The sequence below is a fragment of the Solanum verrucosum genome, unplaced genomic scaffold, assembly GCF_900185275.1.
Source record: "Solanum verrucosum unplaced genomic scaffold, falcon-dt-bn FXZP01000261.1, whole genome shotgun sequence".
NCBI classification, from domain to species: domain Eukaryota; kingdom Viridiplantae; phylum Streptophyta; class Magnoliopsida; order Solanales; family Solanaceae; genus Solanum; species Solanum verrucosum.
The window spans coordinates 9,608,291-9,622,337 of NW_026019969.1; the positions used below are offsets into that span (position 1 = coordinate 9,608,291).

A 14,047-nucleotide genomic window follows, 5' to 3' on the forward strand; every position below is an offset into this window, starting at 1 on the left:
TTTTAGAATAGTTAAATGTAAAACTTAATTTGTCTTTATTTTCATTAATTACTCTACACAACTTTTTATTATTATGACCTATAAAATAATTAATAGTCATATTCAGCATATTATTTGGTGTTTCATATTGTAGCCCTGCAAATAAAATTACTATAAATTTTTTATAGAAGATCACATTAGGTTTTTAGGTTGTTATATTTTCGGTGCTTATTATATTCATATTTTAATTTGATTTGAAGAATGGTGATCGGCTTGTGGGAGTGGACGTCCACAAGAACTCGAAAGATATGTGTACTGATTTCACATTTTTCCTTCTATTTATTAATGAATAAGGAATTAAGAATGATGTTGCATTTTTATTGATATGATTTATCTTTATTTTGCATCTTATGTGAATTTCTTGTTGCAATTTTTTTGTTCAAAATAGTAAAAAATTTAATAACTTTATTGGAAGTATACTAAGTAGTAATCAAACATTTTTCTCTTACATCAATATTATATTTAATAAAATTTTCAAATTTTTATCACTCTTTATAACCGCGCAAAGCGCGGAAAAGTTCACTAGTTGAGTATAATTTAACACTTTATTTTTATATTATCGAATAACGCTTGTTTTGAAATTTTGAGTTAAGTTTCTAGGAAATAAGTATGTTCCTTACTTCTTTTCTTACTTTATTCTAAAATATTTATACATAATTTGGACATATATTATGTGAGGTGGGAGTGAAGGTAGGGGTATGGGTGTGTTGGATAGTGGGGAGCATACAATCAGTTTTTCAAGGTTTAGCTTGTTCAATTGGAGTTGATGTTATGATGCCCTTTCCTTATTCAAGATAAAATGATGAATTTCTTTTAGCTATCGTTCCAAATAAAGGAGATTAACCTCTTGATCGATCGGTTGATTCGAAGTATGAAAGGGTTGATTAAAGTCTGAGATCAACCCAGGGCTAATGCCAAGCAATGGTTATTGCAAGATTGACTGTCTACCATCTATCTCACGATACTCCCAAACTCTTATAAAGGCCGGTGGAAGAAAAGCTCTTCTCATCTTTCTTACGGCTTGTTACCATAACACTTGTTCACTCCTTCGACTTCTTCCATTTCAAAAATGTCACTTGTAAAATTGGCTATCTCTACTTTCATTAGGGAAGTTAATTTTCTCATTTTTGATGAAGTTGTTATGCATAAAAATCAAATTTGTCAGTCTCCTTCAAATTTCTTTTAAAATTTAAATAAATATTAATCGTATTTTCATGCATTTTGTGCAAACTTAACAGATGGATATTTGTCATTTTTCCTAAAATAAATTCATTTAAAAATAAAAATTTTGAACATTTTTTTTTTTTAAAAATCATTGTCTTTTGACATTTTCCCTTGGTTTTATTGCCGATTTTCACTTGTTTTTAGTACTGCTAATTTTTGTAGTTCATGTTATTTCTAAAATTTGACGTAATTTTTTAAGGTGTAATTTCAGTTAATTTTTTTGTTGCATATTTCAGAATTTAATGAGACTTTTTTTTATATTTATAATTAATCTTTTATTGCACAATTATTGTCAAATCTAAAAGAAATAGTTTGCTTAATAATTTGCTGGACTAAAAATGTTAACTTTTGGAAATTTTAAAGGACTTCAACCTTGAAGTACATGCTTAAGAGAATATTTTTAATCTACCCTCAAACATAAAATATCATTTTTTGTTAAATTATGACAAAATCAAAGGATACAAAACTATAAAATGTATACTTAAAAAAAGACTATTTGTATGCAATTTTTTCATGTGAAAATTCTATTATTCCTTTTTAATATTATTTTAGTAACTAATACTTTTTTATGTTACATATTCCAGGATTTAATGAGACTTTCTTTTTTATATTTATAATTAATCTTTTTTGCTCAATTCTTGTCAAATCTAATAGAAATAGTTTGCTAAATATTTGTTTGAAAACTAAAAATATTAACTTTTTGACAATCTTAAAAGATTGAAACCTTGTCATTTGACCGGGAACAAGTTATCCCAGGATTAATTATTATGGGATTAGTTATCTTGGAATAACTTATCCCATCACACTATGATATAAATGGTGGGATAAGTTATCTCAAACAAGACATCAAAATTTAATTTTAGGACTATGTTTTAATCCCATGACTATTTGTTCTCATCCCTCACACCAAATGAGGGAGTATATTTAAGTCTACCCTCAAACATAAAAGACCATTTTTGTTAAATTATGACAAATTTAAAGGATCAAAACTATAAAATGTTTACTTAAGAGACTATTTTGACTGTACCCTCAAACATAAGGGACCATTTTTATAATTTTCTCAATTTTTAATACTACTCCTATGGTACTTTTTCTATTCCAATTTAAATGCAATGAAACCCCAAAATTCGAACACTCACATGAGAAACCGATAAAGAAGAAAGGGAAGAAGAAACAAAGAAGAGCCTTGCTTGAGGAATCATGAATGCTCCACCGCATGACGTATGTAAATGGCAATGGCGTATTCATCCTTCTCTCTACCATTCGGTTGTCTTCTTCTTAGTAAGCAAAAAAAGAAGAAGACGTAATAGAGAAACTGAAAGAAAAAAGGGACAAAAATAAAGCTGTCCCGGCATTTACTCTTGTTTTCTACTAGCTTTCTCTACTTTTCTCGGATCTTCCGAAATGTAACCGCTTCAATGATATCTAAGTTGCTGATTGTATCACTTCAACATTGTGTTTCTTGACCTCTTTGTACTCTGTGAGTTCCCTTTCTTGATTACTCAATGCACTTATGTTGTTTTTTTATTTAATCTTTGTTTTTGTTAAATTTGTTAACTGGGTGTTGGTTTTCCTGTACGTAGATGACTGGAATTATGAAGATTGCGGATTTGATTGCTGAGAAGACACATTAAGGTTGCTAGTAGTTTTTTGCTACTTATGTTACTGCTAATTTACTTGCATTTCTTTTTTCTGGAAGTTTAGTTCTGCAAAGCCATAAGGATGTGTGGGTATACTATAGAAGTATGATTAAGAACAAAGTTATAGGGGACTATTGGGTTGAGATGGTTCGGATATGTGAAGAGGAAGTGTTAGGGTGTGCCAGTGAAGAGGTGCAAGAGGTTGGCTATAGAAGGAGTTAGGAGATGTAGAGGTAGGTCAAAGAAGAATTGTGGGGAGGTGACTAGACTTGATAGGATATGGGAGTGAACTTTTTCTTGAATTGGGTCAAAGTATTCAAGTTTGCAGAGGCCAATCATTGCTAAGAATTAATGGAAAACGTGGGAAATAGCTTGAGCTAATTGTAAATTAGTCTTTAATACAATGTCCACATGTTATGTTGTTAAATATATTAGATGTTTGAGAAGATATGATGATCTTTTCTTCCTGGCAGTCTCTCGTTAGAATCGAAATTTCTAGTTTAGTGATGATGATGTGTTTGATTGCCCCTCCTTTCCCTTGTTAGTTCTTTTCTCGTTCTCATGTGACATTGACATGAAGGGATTTATGCAGCTACTCTGTTAACTAGATGAGCTAGGGAGATCTGTTTTCAGCTAGTCCTTGCCCAAAAGTGTTTTTCTCGTTTCTTTGTGTCCTATACTGAGAAGGGCTTTTGCATAATATGTGATTGATATTTAATTTTGCGACCAGCTGTTGAAGTAATGTGAACCGTAGAGAGAAAAAGAGATCAAATTACTTACTAATGCAGTAAAAAGGATCTTATTAGTCATTCTCTTTTAAAGAACCATTCCCATTGAATTTCGTTATGGATCATAATGTAATCATGGACATAAATTCCATTTTATGGGGTTCATCTTCATCTTTCGTGTTGCCTTCAGGAATGTTAAAGCAAACTGGTCTTTACGACTTCACCTATCAATTTTTTCTTACTTGGAAACTGAAAGAAGTAATTAAGTAGAAGTGCATGAAGATAGGTGTAGATGATCTTGGCTAGGATGCCTTTATACTCGTTATGACTTCCTTTTTAGAGGTGAAGAATAGGTGAGAGAGATTAAACATTCATACTTAATTAAAAAATTATATATATCTTTCTGATAAAAAAGTATATCAGACATTCTAAGTTTTCGAATTTACTATGCTGTTTAATTACAAAGTGGTGTATAAATCCAACCAAAATAGTCTGTTTGGCCTGGTCCAAATCTTAGTCCATTGTGACTAGAATTCTTAGTCAAGCCTCCACTGCGGGGCATATATAAATGGCCAAAAATTGATCCGTATATCAGTTCAGTTCACGCATCTCTCCACTTTCTGGTTGTCTTGTTCTTGGTAAATTAAAAGACAGAAGTGAACATAAAAGAGAAACAGAAAAAAGGACAAGTGTCAAGTGGACAACAAAATCTGACCTGTACTTACTCTTGTTTTCTAGTGTTTCTCAGTTGGGACTTCCCCTTACTCATAAGTCATAACTGTAACGCTTCGTTGATATCTAAGTTGATGATTGTGTCTCTTCACTGTGTTTTTTGCTTGTTATTCTCTGTAATTTCCAGGGTTTCTTTCGTCTTTCCCCCATTTTTGTTAATTGATTTACATTACCCAATGCACTTGCATTGAATCAATTTGATCTTTGTTTTTGTTTTGTTAACTGGGTGTTGGTTTTTCTGTACTTAGGTAACTTTGGAATTCTCAATATTGCATTTTGGTTTGCCAAGAAGACACAATAAGGTTGATGATTGTTCTTTACTTTCTTTTGTCCCTTATGTTATTGCAAATGTATCTACATTTTTACCCTGGAATGTAGGTCCTGAAATCCATCTCGAATACTCTTTTTCCTTGGCTACCTTAGGTAGGAGTGTGCTCATTTTTCTTGAATTTGGTTAGCATCCAAGTTTGAAAATGTCAAATCATTGCTCAAAATTAATGAAGGACTTTGAACAATAGCTTGAACTAATTGTCGATTAGCCTATAAAACAATGTCAATCAGTTATACTCCTTTAGTATCTTAGATGTTTCAGAAGAAGTGTTCCAACTTTCTCTTTCTGTCACTCTGTCGTTAGAATCTAATTTTGTGAAAGTGCTGGTGCTAATGCCATTATTCGCCCCCTTCCTCCCTCTTGCTAGTTCTTTTAATTGTTCTTCATTGACATTTGCATGAATGGATTTCTGCAGCTATGTTGTTAACTACATGAGCTAGGGAGAGGTACCAGCTCAAAAGGGTTTTTCTCTTTCTTTGTGATTTTTACTTAAAAGGGCTTTTGAATGACTTGATAGTTAATTTGCCAACAGATGTTAAAGTTATGTGAACCTTATGAAAGAGAAGGCATGAAATTGCTTGGAGTAATTCAGTAAGAAAGAAAAATCATTTCCAAAGAAAAAAAAGTAATTCAGTAAAGAACATATGTTAATAATTGAATCTTTATAGAACCATTTTGTATAAATCGGACTCTGGTCATAATTAATGTAATGGGTTTCATCTTCATATTTCTTCTTGTTGCCTTCAGAATTACCAAAGCAGATGGATCTTTGCCTATAATTTTTTTCCTACTCAGAACTGACAAAAGTAGGTAAGTACAGGAATTTAAGATATATGATTTTTTTTTCTGGGGTGCATTTCATACTCGTTATGGCTTTCCTTTTTTAGAGATGTAGTTTAGGTTACTACTTAATGCAGTAATTATATCTATATTTATGAGAAATGTAAGTATTTCATTAATGACACACAAATACAATACAAAACAGATGTTTGAATTGGGGGTATGGCTCAACCATTTTCTTCTATCAAGTCTACTCAACTTTTTTTTGATCAGGTGAAGGATTTCATTAATAATAACAAGTTAACTCAACTATCAATTAAAGAGGGAATTCTTACACCTATAGTGTACCTGAAGAGAAACAAGTTATAACTTTTTCAAATCATTCTTACGATCTTAAACAATCTTCTATTTCTTTCAATCCAATTAATCTAAAAGGACACTCTTATCAACCAAAAGGAATAAAAAAAAGTCTCAGTGTCGAGATCTTGCTTTTGAAGCTTTTAAGATGATCCCTATAATAATGTGGGTAAACATGGATACCCATATTATCCATTGGGTAACTTGTTTTTACCCATTTAAAATATGAGTCGAGTCGAATAAAGTATTTTTTCCATTTTTATATAACTCGTTCTCGATCGACTCATATTCGACTCGACCTGCTCGTTTGCCACTCCTACGAATGACTCCCCTTAGCTCCTCAATATTATCTTGTCTATTGTTTCCCTCCTTGTTGTGGTATCATATACTTTATAGAGAAACTCCTTATTCTAGTCGTATCACTAATCTTGAACGCCCCTCATGAAACTTAAACAATATCAGCCCTTTTAAAATAATTAGCCACCCATAAATTTATTTATTATAATGAGAGATTGATCATTTTACAAATGGGTATATTTTGTTCGTACCATTTCTTTTTCTGAATCGTAAGAAGTGGAAGGTTGTTCGTGTTAGTTTGTGCTTCATGTGCAAGGAGACGGGTAAAGGTGTGGATCATCTCCTTCTTTATTGTAGTCTAGCTTCGAGGTTATGGTGCGAAGTATTCAGTTGGTTTGGTATCTCATAGGTGATTCCAAGAGTTGTATAAGAGCTAATGATCAACTATAATTATGGGAGAAGGTGCATGGCATGGACTATTGCTCCACTAGCTATCTTGTGGGTTATTTGGAGAGAAAGAAACAAAAGAGCTTTTGAAGGATAAGACGAGTTTTGTTCCGTTAATGAGTAGCCTTCTATTTCTTCTTTTCTTTTGGTGCCCCCATGAAGTCGTATATTGTATATAAGATTGGGTGTCTTTGATAGAGGACCATATCTTTTGTAGGTTTACTACTCTTTTGCTATACTTCTTGTATATGGATATTCTTTGCTTTGGTCCATTCATTAATTAAATTTGTTTACTTAATAAAAACAAAAACAAAAATCTTATTGCTGAAAATCCAAAAAGGATGTTCTCCTTTCATGTTGCCTATATTTCTTACAAGATCTTTAACTAAAATTTGTAGACATTTTTTTGTATAACACAACCAACCATATGAAACCGGTTGTGGAGATAGAGCTATGTTTGTCTTGCTCTCATCACCAAAAACAAGGTTCCATGATTGTGATTGAGACTACAATGCAATTAGGGGTTCGCCTAAATCACAATAAATTGAATTACCAAAGTTTGATTTATTGTATCAGACCAAATTTTCAAAGTTCGGTATTTGGTATCTACTTCTAATTGTATTGAATTACCGAAATCAAACTTTGGAAATATCAAATTGAATAACCAACGCCTATCCCCAAAGAACTTGAGTCTCCTTTTGTCTGTGGCAACAATTGTCATGTCCTAGTCGTAAATATTCTCTAAGAATATTAACTTATTGATCTAACCAAATTCACCAAGAACCCAAGTTTGAGAACTTTGGCTATTCATTTACTTTTAAGCTTGTGGGTATGAATTGTCTACCATATATATAGGTAACATGAACGAGTGATTTGAATGTCTTGATTGACTCGTGACACCAAATTTTATAATTTTATGGCTTGAGAACAGAGATCTAACCTTTATATGGCATTTCTCTAAAAGCTAACATGTCAAATGTTGGACAAATTCTAAACATATCTTGTAAAATCATATTTCCCTTCAATACGTAATTACCAAATTACCGTACCAAAGTTTGATATACTGTAATAATTGGTATCTTTTTTCAATTACTGATTATCGAATTACCGTCTACTGAAATTGAACTTTGGAAAAGGGAACCGAATACTGAACGGCCACCCTTAAATGCAATACGGGGTGCTAAGTATCTTCCCCATACTTTCTCATGATCATACCAACTCATAACAATTTTCAGATTTCCTTATGTTAGCCGCCATTACCATTTTACCCAATATTATCAACAAGGAAAGAAAGCTACTTCCTTTAGCCATCTTGGTACTCTACGTTCTTCCGCACTAAGTGCTATTGTTTTAAGTGAATGACTTTCCATAGGCTCCCTTATTGGTGAATCCAAGATTTTCACTAAGGGGGTTTGGAAAATGAAAATGTAGTGCACGGAGTTTGAACTTGAAACCTCAAGGTGAATTTTGAACCCCCTAAACCATTGAGTCAACCTCTAGTCTCGTGTTTAGGGAATTCAAAATCTATATATATGCATAAAAAATTACCTTATATATACAAGGTAATTTTTTATCGAGGAAGTTTAGGTGAACACCATGACAACCCCCTATATTCGCCCTGGGCACTGTTCATATCTACCTGTCTATTCTGTTCTCCCTATTGAGGTGTCATAAACTTTTTTTTGAAACTCCTAAAGCTTATCTTATTCCTAATCCTATATGTTCTCGAGATTCCATGTCTTATTTACTTTCTTAAATAATCAACCATCGTTGTTTCTCTATTAGAACAAATTTACCATTTTGTGGAAGAGAATATCTTGTACTATCCTTTTCTTTTTCAATAATGTTGAAAAGTCCTTATTTCCCAACATGATGATCTTTACCTAAAATGGCTAGTATTTTTTTGGTAAAACCAAACATAGTGAAGTGGAACCTATTTTGAAAACAATCTTAATATGTGTTCCCCACATAGAACATGGTGAAGTGGAACCCAAAATAGTGTATTTTTAAAGGATTCGACGGGTGTGGCAACATTTTTGGAGAGTCCGAGCAACTTAGGAAAAAGTTACCATTTTCAAAAAACCAAAAAGAAAAATGAAAAAGGCAATCTTTCTAAAACAGACTAAAAAGGAAAGTAAGACAAATAAACTGAAATGGAGGGAGTATTAGAGAGAATGAATCTTGAAGAGTCTCATGTCAACATATTACTTAATAAGTACTTATAATCATATACTCCCTCCGTCCACTTTTATTTGTCATGTTGTGCTTTTCGAAAGTCAATTTGACCAATTTTCAAAGATAAATTAGATTACATTAATTCGATATTTTGAACAAACAATTTAGATATTCAAAAACTATACGAAAAGCATTATAAATTACAATTTTTTGCATATCAATATGATGAAAAAATACATCGTAAAATGTTAGTCAAAGTTTTTATAATTTGACTCTACAAAAAGGAAACTATGACAAGCCCCCAAGGCCTAGCTCAAGTGGCAAAAAGTGGAGGATTTGTGGCTTAGTCACAGATTCAAGCCCCACACCATGCAAAGCAAAGCTTGGTATTTAAGTGGAGAAGGGTAGAGGGGCGGGCCCATTATCCACTGAGTTTAGAAGGCTGTGATTGGTCCAAAGGGCGGGTCACAGACGAATTTCTCGGTTATCAAAAAAAAAGAAGGAAACTATGACAATTAAAAGTGGACGGAGGTAGTATATTTTAGGATTTACTATTCTATATTAATTCAAATTATTATTTTTTAATATTTGCGAGAAGTTGGATGCGAAGGAACTCTTGTCCGATTTTGTAGTAGAAATGGAATTCAAAAACAACCGTCAACTATAACCCAAAAGAACCATACTCCGTCCTAATAGCCCATGTAGTATGATCTCATTGAATAATTTTCTCTTGACACCCTCCATTTCATATCCATTCCTTCCCTTCTGATTGAGATGTCATATATTGTCTATTGGAACTCCTCAACTTTTATTTTTCCGAATCTTGTACGGTCTGTCTCTCCATGAAACTTATCTTGATGTAATTCCCCTATCTGTGATCATAAATGGAGCTCTAAAAGTTTTTTTTCCCTATATACAAAGGATTAAGACATCAATTTCAAAAAAACAAAGGATTAAGACATTTAGCTCTTAAGAAATACCATTAGTTTAAGGCATTATTCGTTAATGTAATTTTTCCATATTAGATTTCAAGCACAAGTAGTTTCACCACTCTAAGCTTGTATAAGGAAGTTAAACAGGGCAACGATAGGCTAAGTTGCTAGGACTTGAGTGTGGGTGTCCGATATGGGTGACAAGGTGAGGATCTAGAGGTTGGATCCTTCATGATTGGGATTTGGCTAAAAAGTGATTCAAATATCTAACAATAGAGTTATATGTCTAAACTATGACTCTGAGACATTATGTGGAAAACTTACAAAGTATTATGAGAAGAAAATATTGATAATCCTAGGAGAGAAGGAAAAGAACTAACATAGAAATTTCTTTATACAAGCTACTATATTTTCTTCTATTTCACCTTAGTTCTTATTTTTTGATGCCAAGGGAAATCCGCAGCCTCTACCCTTTGGGTGCGCACAGGGTAAAACCCCCGCTCCTATGCAATAGCTCGCAAACCACATAGGAGAGGTAACCCACACTAGGCAAGCTCGGTGAAATGAGCTCGACCCAGAAGGCAAACCCCTTGCTTTCGCTGGTAAGGGGTTTCGAACTTGAGACCTCCAACATGGAAGTCCCAAGCCCAAACCACTGGGCCATCCCGAAGGGTCTTAGCTTTTTTTTTGATTATGGAGATCATTGTATTTGTCTCGAATTTCTTTGTCGATTTTGGTCAAAGTACTCAAAATCGGTTGACCAAATCCTGCACGGATCCTACACTCACACCCACACCCACATTCACGTCATGTCGACAGGGTGGTGGCATCAAAAGTGAAGAATCCGAGTAACTTAGTTGATACATGACAACCTAATGAACATGTCAAGCAGTGCTATAATTGCACCTTATTTTATAGATTTCATTCACATTTATTCTTCTTTTATCCATTGTGTAAGTCATGCCTAAATGATACCTTTTTATAAAAAAGAAAGAAAAGTAGTAAACATTAAGTCCAGTACAATTGTCATCCAAATAAGACAAGGAATGTTATTCAATGCTACTGCAATTTTCTCTTTACAACTCTCTACTGCTTCCCCTTAGATTTTGGAAACTGACTTTATACCATTATAGAGATATTGCATCATAACACTTTCCAATCTGTGACTCAAGTGAAAGGGTTATATTTTTCTGTAATTTCTTTTCACTGTAGATAGTATGACTCGAATCAAGCCAAGTGAGTCAAATGTTTATTCTGCTTGGTTGCGTCATTTTTGAATAAGCACAGTGTATGAGTTACCACTACCTAGCCTGAAGTTTAAAGGCTTAGGCCTCTTCTTTTTTCCTTTTTTTTTTCCCGGAAAGGTGACCACTGCTATAAATATCATCTGCACAAAGGCAGTGGTAGGTGTCATATACAATTCAAAAAGCAAACACAGTGTATGCTTGATTCTTCTTACAAGGATTCTAAAACTTCTAAATAGAGTTTGAGTCATTTATAAATTTCTCTTTCCACCAAAAGTAAAACAGAAGTATACAATTCATTTAATCTTCTGAGTAGAATTATACCTATCTTAAAAGCATCTTGATTTTTTTTCTTCCTTTTTTGGGTGTTGGTATTGGTGTTTCTTGAATTAATTCAAAACCTGATGTGCGACCTAATTCTATATAATACTTTCTTACTAGAGAGGTTACTTTCACTTGACATACTAATTATTGTTTTTTTTCCTTATAAATTACTACTATTATTTAATAGAAAATAAAAACTCTAAGCTCAAAAACCTTTCTGTTTATTGATAGGTTCTCAGCTCAAGTTTCTATCAGTAGACTAAAGAATTTGTGCATCAACTTCTAGTGCAAAAATTAATGTTTTTCATTGTGACATGACATAAAATGGGTAAAGGAACTTGCAACAGTGCTGTAGTTTTAATTGCTATAATTCCAAGTCTTATCCGATGCATCATTAATGCATGAGTGTAATTGGCCTATGAAATCTTGCTTTTTTAGCTGATTTGGTGATAATATCGACTACCAACTGGGAACATCAAGCTACAGCCTGATGTTACTTTCATAGTGTTACAAAATGCTGGTGGGATTTTTTTTCTAGATTTGCAGTGTTTTAGTTGGTAGCAGATGAGTAAGAATTACAGAGGGCATGATTAAGGGTTGGAACTGATAGGATATAGGTGGGTGGAATTTGATTGCTGCAGCAATGTTTATTCGGAAATAAAAAAGGAGAAATAAGGGTCCTGTCAGCTGATAGAGTGAAAGGGAAAACTTATAGGTAGTGGTGCATATTTTATATCCTGCATCTATAAGGGGCCGAAAGAATAATTTATGCATATATGTAAAACTAAAGGGTCAAAATGACATAAAATGATGTTCTAGTTCATATGCTGTAATTTATAATGCATCCAGTGGAACATGTTTATGAATATTGAGTCTACTAGTCTTGAAAGTCCGTTGATTTGAGCTGGACTAAGCTGAGCTCAAGTAGCTTATAGTTTGTCTTGGCTCGGTTACAATTATGGTAAGATTTTCGGAGGTACATTAATCCTATAGCAATCGTTTCTTGACATCAGTCTAAGAAACCTTAGATGTTGCAACCTCTTCGGTGTTCCAATGACTATTCTTGATGCGTCTCCTGATATCTTATTGTGAAGCATTGTGGTCAATTGAATTCCTTTTATATCTGAAATTAAGTGATATTTGTATATTGAACTTAAAAAGAGTGTTGAAATACAGAATAAAGTGTACGTGTATATGTAGAAGCTTTCTGAATAATGTGATTTTTAATTGCTGTTCGGCCAGGTTTATCTCAAAGAATGATTGATCAGATATGATATCTGAGATGACTTGTCAAATATCTATCATGTATTTGCATATAGATATATCCAGGTAGAAGATTTTGTTTCATACAGCTTGAGCTCTTGTTCTGGTTATTTTGGACTGTAAGAAGTGGCTATGCTCCTAAGTAGGAGCTGCTAAGTAGCAAATGTTGATATTGTTTATTCTTTGTGTCGAGTAATTCTTAATTTTATTTTGGTACACTTCAGCATTTAGATTAGGACTGTATTCTGAATCATCATTCCTTTTTCTGAATTGGAATGGCTGAGACTCCATTGTTAATAGTGACCGCTGGCCAGGCTTACCTTGAGTTTTAGAATATAGCTTTAGTTTTTGCCTAGAGGGTGTAACGAGATGATATTCCTTTTTCTATTCAACAGGGAATCTCATTCTTCTAGGAACGACGAAATTGTACATTGCTATATGCTTCCAAGAAGATTTCCTCAGATGGATGCTAATCCTAGGAATGGGGGTGAAAGGGATAATGCTTCGCGAGGAATTCTGCATGACTTATTGCCACTAAATGAAATTGATCCAAGCACTCAAAAGTTCCCTTGTTGCCTTGTTTGGACTCCTCTCCCTGTGGTTTCTTGGCTTGCACCTTTTGTTGGACATGTTGGCATATGCAGGGAGGATGGTACCATTGTGGATTTTTCTGGAGATAACATGATTCATGTTGGTCAGCTCTTCTATGGAACTGTAGCCAAATACTATCAGGTAGACAGACAGCAGGTATGTGCCCATGACTGCTTTTATCCATTCCAAAATCCCACCCCATCCCTATAAAGAGAAAGTAGCGAGAAAAGTTAAACGGTGCGCTTGCAGTAGCATCTCTTCAATGACTCATAAAAATTTACATACAGGTCTTGATAACTCTCTTTATCAACTTTGTTATGCTTAAACAGTGCTGTTTTGCTCGCAACTTTGGTGGACACACATGCCGTCAGGGTTACGTACATGCTGTATTTGGGACAGCAATAAGTTGGGATGATGCTGTTCAGTTGTCTAGGCGCACCTTTGAGTACAGAAACTTCAGCGTTTTCAGTTGCAACGGCCACTCATTTGCTGCTAATTGCCTGAACCGGCTATCATTTAGAGGATCAATGCGCTGGAACATGATTAACGTTGGAGCTCTTATAATGTTTAGGGGAAAGTGGGTCAATCGCTGGTCAATCTTGAGATCATTTCTGCCTTTCATTGGGATGCTTTGCTTCGGCTATTTAATGATTGGATGGATGTTTCCAATTGGTCTGCTCTCCTTTGTTCTTGCGACTTTTGGATGGTATGTCATGATCTGTTACTGTTGCAAGATTGAGGATGATGATTAGAACCTTGTGCTGTGTTGGTTCAAGTCTTTTTAGGTGTTTGAGAAAGACACTCAAAAGTGTTCTTTCCTGAATAAAGTCTCTTCTTGTGAGAGAACTCTACTTATTTTCTGTTGTAATGTCATGTGAAAACATATTATATTAGTTAAAGTCCAGTGTTGTAATGTAATGTTAAAACATATTATGTTAGTTAA

General features: G+C 33.7%; 1 protein-coding gene across 2 annotated transcripts; it reads left to right on the plus strand.

The window, feature by feature from the left end:
- The first annotated feature begins 2,457 nt into the window (after nt 1–2,457).
- Nucleotides 2,458–14,047, plus strand: LOC125816446 (protein REVERSION-TO-ETHYLENE SENSITIVITY1-like). Of its 2 annotated transcripts, XM_049496053.1 has the most exons (6): nt 2,458–2,743; nt 2,847–2,898; nt 4,612–4,665; nt 5,442–5,500; nt 12,909–13,260; nt 13,434–14,047. In XM_049496053.1, the coding sequence occupies exons 5-6, from the start codon at nt 12,952–12,954 to the stop codon at nt 13,854–13,856; spliced, it is 732 nt and encodes a 243-aa protein (XP_049352010.1). In that variant the 5' UTR covers nt 2,458–2,743; nt 2,847–2,898; nt 4,612–4,665; nt 5,442–5,500; nt 12,909–12,951; the 3' UTR covers nt 13,857–14,047. The 2 variants fall into 2 exon arrangements, with proteins under 2 accessions (XP_049352010.1, XP_049352009.1); XM_049496052.1 differs by lacking the exon at nt 5,442–5,500.

Bases quoted from the DNA above. Each gene is read 5' to 3' on its own strand.
- LOC125816446 (XM_049496053.1), top strand. From the start codon at position 12,952: ATGCTTCCAAGAAGATTTCCTCAGATGGATGCTAATCCTAGGAATGGG. The intron at 13,261-13,433 runs GTATGTGCCCAT...ATGCTTAAACAG, and splicing joins ATCAGGTAGACAGACAGCAG to TGCTGTTTTGCTCGCAACTT.